This window comes from Colobus angolensis, unplaced genomic scaffold (assembly GCF_000951035.1).
Source record: "Colobus angolensis palliatus isolate OR3802 unplaced genomic scaffold, Cang.pa_1.0 Scaffold402, whole genome shotgun sequence".
Lineage (NCBI taxonomy): Eukaryota > Metazoa > Chordata > Mammalia > Primates > Cercopithecidae > Colobus > Colobus angolensis.
Window position 1 is genome coordinate 808,019 of NW_012117400.1, and position 7,461 is coordinate 815,479.

The 7,461-nt window shown below is 61.6% G+C and overlaps 1 protein-coding gene across 2 annotated transcripts; it reads right to left on the reverse strand.

Moving 5' to 3' along the window:
- Window positions 1–160: 160 nt before the first annotated feature.
- On the reverse strand, window positions 161–7,241 carry SLC6A8 (solute carrier family 6 (neurotransmitter transporter), member 8). 2 transcript variants are annotated; one of them, XM_011955858.1, is made up of 13 exons: window positions 7,109–7,241; window positions 6,221–6,352; window positions 5,182–5,431; window positions 4,610–4,742; window positions 3,576–3,710; window positions 3,385–3,488; window positions 3,165–3,289; window positions 2,732–2,844; window positions 2,481–2,618; window positions 2,300–2,402; window positions 2,115–2,215; window positions 1,859–2,029; window positions 161–1,690 (listed from the first exon to the last, which is right to left on the reverse strand). In XM_011955858.1, the coding sequence occupies exons 2-13, from the start codon at window positions 6,267–6,269 to the stop codon at window positions 1,550–1,552; spliced, it is 1,563 nt and encodes a 520-aa protein (XP_011811248.1). In that variant the 5' UTR covers window positions 6,270–6,352; window positions 7,109–7,241; the 3' UTR covers window positions 161–1,549. The 2 variants fall into 2 exon arrangements, with proteins under 2 accessions (XP_011811248.1, XP_011811249.1); XM_011955859.1 differs by having other exon boundaries at window positions 2,490–2,618; window positions 7,109–7,132.
- Window positions 7,242–7,461: the final 220 nt, after the last annotated feature.

A 7,461-nucleotide genomic window follows, 5' to 3' on the forward strand; every position in this document is an offset into this window, starting at 1 on the left:
TGCTGCCTTCCCTACTCCCTTCCCATTCCCCAGAAGGGTGCCGACCTCAGAGGCCTCCAGAGCAGAGCCTTGCCCACTGCAGCAACTCCAGTTGGAGGAGGTTCCCCCTACCTCCTGTACCCCAACCCCTTCTTAGAGCAGCAGAGGCGGAAGCAGGAGCCTGCTTTGGAAAATGACATGTTTTTATTGCTATGTTTGCAGTGGCTTTTTAGCACAGTAAGAATGTCCCTGCAGGCCCGCCACCCTCACCCAGCCCCAGCCCTCCAGCCTCTGTCCGGGTGTCGGGGAAGCTTTTCTTGGGGTCACTCCGCCGTCTTGGGACTGGACGTGACAGACGTATGTGGGTTAAAGCTGCTACACAGAAGACTGGAGGTGCGGGAAGTGCATCCACCTTAAGCCTGGACGTGGGAGCCGTGTCCGGGGTCCCTTCCGGGGGGCATGCCCAGCCCAGGGCACGGGGTGGGAAGCCTGAACAGGCCAGGTGAGCAGCCCAGACACCCAGCACGGAGAATTGCAGTCTCTTGCCCCACAGACTTGTGGGCAAAGAGACAGCGTGGGGACAGCCCCAAGACCCCCACCATGCACTTTTCCAATCCAATCTGGGGCTGGGGACTACACACGCACATCCACACAACAGACTCACACACGCAACAGCTCAAAGCTTTTGTTTTGCCTATGAAAGTTAGATCTATAAATTCACACTCCTTGGCTAGGGGCAGAGGGGTAAGGTGGGGCTCACAGGGATGGGAGTGGTAAGGAGAGGATGGTTTGGGCTCCTTCCTCTTCTTAGAAATATACAAGCAGAAATCTCATTCTCTCAAGTTTTTATAAAATGTGCAAAATACAAGCCTCCATTGCCCAGAGGCACCATTTACATCTGGTATTCACCTTTGCTAAGAGATAGAGATCTATATATACTCTAGGTACTCACGCACGCGTGCACTCGCACCCAAGCTCACACAATTGATATTGGTGGCGATTGGCGCAGGAACCAGAAGGTTCCATTGCTGGCTGGCTCTCTAAGCTTCTATAACAGGGATGGGGAGAGGGGTGTAGCCCAGCTGAAATATTTGCCTTGGTTCTGCTGCCCCTCCCTTGCCTCCCTTCTCTCTCTCCCCCCTCCCATCTCTCCCTCCTTCCCTTCCTCACATTTCCCAAGCTGCCACTGCTGCTTCTGGGGTGAGGGGTCACCCAAGGGTGTGCTGCAGAGCAGAGGCTGGAGAGGTGGGCAGGGGGTGGGCATGGCAGGGGCAGGAGAAGTGCAGCACTGTGGGTTGGGGGTGGGGCACTAGGCAGGGCCTAGGACCAGCTTGGCTAGGGCTGGAGGGGGAGAGGCATCTATTTTTGGTGGGCTGTGATATTTTTGGCGTTTTATTAAAAATGGAAAAAGTTGTTTTAGTGAGCACTCACGGTGCTTTCTCCCCTCCTCCCCCAGGCAGACCCCAAAAGTGTCAGGGAAAGGCAGGTCCCCTGGAGGGATGGGGTGGGTGGGGCTGAAGCAGGGGCTGCTATGGCTACCAGAGGTGAGCTGGTGATGTGAGCTGGGCTGTCACATGACACTCTCCACCACGACAACCTTGCTGCTCTCGGACACTGGGGTCAGGGTGGTCAGGCCCCTGACATCCGCATCCTGAGCTCGGTACTCCAAGTGGTGGAGGCCCCAGATGGGCTGGGTCAGGTGCTGCCAGCGCTGCAGGAGAGGAGGACATGCTGAAGCCCCCAGGGTCACCAACTTCCTCTGCCTCTGTCCAGTTCCCACTGCCTGCCACCCTAGTTGGGGCCACTCCCTGGCTAGGAAGCAGGCCGGGTTGAATGTTCACAGCAGGGGAGGGGAGGGCGGGCTGGGCGGGAGCCTTACCTCGGCTATGGTGCCCTTGGCCCTGAGGAGGCAGCCCAGGAGGTGCAGCGGCACACACAGCATGGAGGACAGCGCGAAGGCCCAGCCCATGGCCTCGCCCCACCACGGGTACACATAGGTGTTGTTGTAGACCAGCGGCTCGTAGTACACAACGTTGAAGATGAAGATGCCCTATGGACCAGAATGCTGCGGTTAATGGGGCCCCCACCCCGCCCTGCCTTGCCCCCCATCCCACCCCACCTCCCCTAGCCCTTACCATGCAGACCAGCGGGGTGAAGAAGGACCAGCACCATTTCATCCAGGGGCAAGGTCGGTACCCGATCATACAGGCAATGTCGTCCATGAAGCGGTCTGCTCCTGCGACAGGCGAGGCGGGAGGGCTGAGCTGGAGACCTGCCTTCCTGCCACCATCCCCCAGCCCAGCCCTCAGCCATGACCTACCATACACCCAGGCCACCACCACGCACTCCCAAAATGCCTGCCAGAGCAGGGTGGTGCCACTGGCCGAGTAGTAGTCAAACAGCTGGAAGACGTACATCCCGCCCTGGGGGACAGAGCCCAGTCAGGGAAGGATGGCGGATGGCCACCAGAGGTCACAGGCAGACCCCCCCACCCCACTCACATCAGTCACCATGGAGAGATCGATGACAAAGCAGAGGGCACAACAGAGGGCCACAGAGATCTCCCTTTGGAAACGGAAGTAGTAGGAGGCCGGGAGGAGGTCGAGGAGGCCGGTGATGAAGCCTTCCACACCTACAAACTGTGGCCAGGGCAGCTCAGGCCGAGCCCCGCACCACCCTCCCACCCCTTTCCTTGCCTGCAGCCCTCACCCTGCCTCCCTCCTGGCTCCCTGTCCCAGAGCTCCACGCAAACCTGGCTGTCGAGACCAAGCAGCAACAGCATGAAGAAGAACAGGGCAGCCCAGAGTGGGGCCACTGGCATCAGTGTGACAGCCCGCGGGTAGGCGATGAAGGCCAGGCCCGGCCCTGTGGGAAAGGTGCAGGCTCTAGACCTTGCAGCTGACGTCCTGCCCTGCGTGCACCCTGAGCCTTGCCTGCAACACTCGCGCCCATGCCCTCTCCTGCCGCAGGAGCTGTGAACCCTGGGTCGTGCAGCAGGGGCTGGGAGGTCCTTTCTCCCTCTGTCAACATTGACAAATCCCAGGACCTGCCCCCGCAGGCCCACAATCTGACAAGTTCCGTTTGAATCCTTGTTACTTTTCAGCATTTATATTGTGTGTTCGTGTACATCATGCATCTGGGTAGCAGTTGCTGCTCTGGAGGCGGGGCTGGGGGTAGGGCCCTACCTGACTCTGCCACCTTGGAGATGTGCACACCCTGCTCTGCAGCCATGAAGCCCAGGATGGAGAAGACCACGAAGCCAGCAAAGAAGCTGGTCCCGCTGTTGATGAGAGCCAGGATGATGGCATCCCTGAGGGGTGGAGGGGCCAGAGTGGACGGGTTAGGCTGCTGGGCAGGGCGGGGCAGGGTGGGGCAGGGCACCAGTAGCAGGGCGGCGGTGCTTACTTGTAGCAGTTGTTGTTGAAGCGGTTGTAGCTGCCCAGGGCTGTGAGGGCCCCCAGGCCAATGGCGTAAGAAAAGAAAATCTGGGTCCCCGCATCTATCCACACCTAGAGGAGGTACCGCGAGCGCAGGCATGAGGGGCCTGTAGGGCTCCCCTGCAGCACCCTGCTGCAGCCTCCCCACCTCCACCTCACCTGAGGGGACCCCAGCTTTGACCAGTCAGGCTTGAGATAGTAAATGATGCCGTCCAGGGCGCCAGGCAGCAGCACTCCACGCACCAGCAGCACAACCAGGACCACGTAGGGGAATGTAGCAGTGAAGTACACGATCTGGGGGGCCAAGCTGCTCAGTGGGCGCCATGGCACCACCTCCCTCACATCCCCACTCCCGGCGCCTCCGGTCCCCCTTGCGGACAGGTATGTTCAGAGGTCCCCATTCTCCTCGGAGCCATGGCTCCCACCAGAGGAAGCTAGGGGCAAGGGTGGGCCCTGGCAGCCCTGGCAATTGCGGGGGGAAGCTCTCTGGGCACCTTGTCTGTAGGACACATGTCGTTCGGGAGCAGGTGAGCCTCTGGGAGCTCTCCTCAGTGGGGACAGGAGGTGTGGAGCATGGGGGGAGTGAGGGCTGTGTGCGTGTGTGGGTGGTGCAGGTGTGGGAGGCCCAGGCAGGGAGCGGGGTATTGGATCAGGGCCGGGTCCCCTCCTCTTCTAGAGAGAGGTGGGGGCTGAGCAGGTGGAGAGTGGAACTGGGCCAGGCAGAGGCAGGCAAGACGCGGCCGCCACACCGTCTGCCCCCTCTTCCCACATGCTGCTCTGGGGACCTTGTCCCCCAGGGACCTGGCCATGTCCCACAGCTCTAGACACTGTCTTCTTTGTTCAGGTGAAGACTCAGCCTGACCGGGAGCCCCCAGGGGATGTGGCCAGACTCCGCTCTGGGTCCCCAAGGCAAGACAAGCAGGTAACAGATGGTCAGACCAGGTCCACCCAGACTGTCACAAGAGTCAGAGACTGGCAGGAGGGCACCAGTGGGGGTGATGGGCGCAGGGAAGGGGCAGTACCTGCCGGGTCCTGGATGTGGAGGGTGGGGAACATTGCTTGGCTTTCAGTACCTCCCCCTTCCTTAGGGTTAGACCCTGTCTGGTCACCTCCTGTTGCCACAGGTGTGCCTGGCACAGACATCCAGCTCCCAGGGCTGAGGCACCCTCCCCACTGCATGCCTCTAGTGGTACCTTTCCCGTGGATTTGACCCCCTTCCAGACACAGAAGTAGACCAGCACCCAGCAGGCCAGCAGACAAAGGGTCACCTCCCAGTTGAGGGCCCCTGGCACCTCCAGTCCCCCAGACAGCCTCAAGACTTTGTTCCTAGGGGAGGGAGGGAGGTCCCTTGAGGCCTGTGCCAGCAGAGGATGGAGCCACAGGGTCCACCCCCAGGAGTCGTGGCTCTTTTCTCTCCTACAGCCCAGGGTTCAGCGGGTCCCTTTGTCCATCTGGGCTGGGCCTGGAGCCCAAGAGCCCCTGGCCATTGGGAGGCCACTCCCATCCCACCCCACATGCAGGCTGAGCTCCCCATCAGGCGGGAGTGACCAGGACAGTGATAGGCTGCCGAACCCAAGAGCGAGGCCCGAGCTGGCCCAGCCCCTGGGGCTGGCCCCAGGACTCTCTGAGGGCAGGCAGGGTCCAGGTTGGACTGCCAGGCAACACCCCGGCCCCCCCCCCCGCCCAGGGCCATTCCCCTGGAGCCAGGCCATGTGAGGGAGACCTGGGGGATGGGATGGGCTTGGCCCAGAGGTGCCGGACTCACTCCCAGAACTCAATGACGGGGGAGCGGCGGTCAGCAAGCTGGTCACAGGTGAGGTTGGCCAGGCTGGCATTGGCACAGTCTTCATGGCGGAAGATCTCCACGCAGTCGGGAGTGTTCCAGGCGTGGCCACACGTGGCCCAGGGCAGCGTGGCGGTGAAGGACTTGACCAGGTAATAGAAGCCCCAGGCCAGCACCATGATGTAGTAAGTGTTGCAGTAGAAGACGATCACCATGGAGGCGTAGCCCAGGCCTGGGGCGGGAAGCCCTCGCCATGTGAACTCTTTCCTGGCCGCCTCCCCCCACCACCCCTTTATCTCCCGACCTGGGCTGGCAATGCTCCTACCGTCTGTCCTCCTGGAGCCTTCTCTGTGGTGCTCCTGACCCCCCTGGACTCCCCCTTGTGTGAGCTCCAACACTGGGCTGACTCCCCAGCCTGTCTCCTCTCCTCCAGCCGCCCCCCAAACCCAAGGCAGAGCGAGCCCCTCTCCTCCTGTCCCCATCTGACCAAGTACTGTTGAGTCTCCGGCCTCACAACACCTGGCCCCTTTCTGCGGGTCCCACTGCCACCATGGCAGTTCCAGGAGGTCCAAGCCTCTGCCTACCAACCAGTAGCCTCCAGTCCACAGCAGCTGGTGGTGGTGGTCGGTGGGAGGGGGCGGTTTCTAGTAGCCTAAGGTAGCGTTGGAGACAGTTGCCCCCGCAGTGGGCAACCTCAGTACGTTCCTCCACCTCTCTGTGCCCCCACGTCCTTGGGGATAGTAATAGTAGGACCTACCTAGAGAGCCAAGTGTGCTGGGCGGGTCCGCCCCCAGCCCGGATATGCCTGTCCTGTCCTTGCCTTGTGGAGCTGCCTATGCCCCCTCTAGTCCCTGCTTCCCCAAGTTCACTGTGCAGCCTGAACATCTCCAGGCTCCCCACTTGAGACTGGGGCGCCATCACGTGGTCCCAGGCCTGGTACTCAGGACAGGAAAAAGATATCTCAAGTGGAAGCCAGCTGGGAAAAGGGGGCAGTTCCTGAGGCTGGCCAAGGGCTGCTCACCTTTGAACAGGGGACAGATGTTCCAGACATTGATGCTGCCGGCCTTCATGAACTGGCCCAGCGAGATCTCCAAGAAGAAAATGGGGATTCCTCCGACCAGGGCGATCAGGACGTAGGGAATAAGGAACACACCTGGGGGTGGAGGGACAGGGTGGACTCAGGGTGGCCCCCAGCCAGGCTGCCCAGGCCCAGCGGGCCAGCCCAGACTCCAAAGGCCCCATCACAACTTCCCACTGGGTGAGTCAGTGTAGGGGTGGCCACTGACTCAGGCCCCAGGTGGAGTCTTGTGGGGGTGGGTTGAGTGTGTTGAAGAGGGGCTACAGTAGCCCCTCAGCCATTGGAGCCCTATTCCCTGGGTAGCAGAGGGGCCCTAGGCCCACAGGGCTTCCACCCCCATGGTCACTTGGGGCGATGGCCATGGAGGACACACGCTCAGACACGCAGGCTGTCCCTAGTGCCGCAGCTCCCTGTTTCAGGCAGCACAGTGGGGTATGTGCGCCAAGGATGGGTGATCAGGCCTGGGGGGCTTGCCCAAAGGCAGGGAGTGTGACTGTCCTGCACTTGGACGCCTGCCTGCAAATGTGAGGTCCAAGGCAGAGGATGGGTGGGTCGTAGTCTCCTGCTGGTGGGATGGCGATGTGCAAGGACAGAGGGAGACAGGTGTGGGAAGAGGGGCCAGGCCGGCCTTAGCAAGCCCAGGTAGTCAGGCTCTGCAGGAGATAGGCATATGGGCAAGGCCAGACACAGGCCCTGGCCAGCAGGCTGGGGTGAGGGTGGCAGAAGGGCAGGGAGAGCCGGGTGCCACCGCCCCCTTCTCTCTAGGCCTCCTACCCTTGCCCTGGCTGGGCTCCCTCCACTACTCAGAGGCTGAGCTTGGCTGCAACTTGCCTGACTCCAGGTCCCAGCATCCTTCTCCTGACCTTGGGCAAAGGCCTTTGCTCTGGACCTCTGTTTCCCACCCATCACCGGGTCACTTCAGCTTCCAGCAACCCCAGTGCTGTTTTGTAGTCACAGGACACACGCGTGCCCATCGCTGTTGCTAAGCTGGGCCCGGGCGGGCGGGCATGGGACGTGCATGCAGTCTGTCCAGTGGCGGCGCCAGGCGGGCCAGGCCGCAGGCTTCCCAAGCCTGGCTCGGGCACCCAGTGTTCCAGGCCCGGGCCAGAGGGGAGGGGCGGGAGGGCCGCGAGGGGTGGGGAGGGCAGGGGAGGGACAGAGTGGCCCATTGTGTGTGTGTGTGT

Coding starts and splice junctions, on each gene's coding strand:
- SLC6A8 (XM_011955858.1), bottom strand. CDS start 6,269: ATGAAGGCCGGCAGCATCAATGTCTGGAACATCTGTCCCCTGTTCAAA. Junction 3,489..3,575: donor CAAAGCTGGGGTCCCCTCAG/GTGAGGTGGAGG, acceptor TACCTCCTCTAG/GTGTGGATAGATGCGGGGAC. Junction 1,691..1,858: donor CCAAGGGCACCATAGCCGAG/GTAAGGCTCCCG, acceptor CCTCTCCTGCAG/CGCTGGCAGCACCTGACCCA.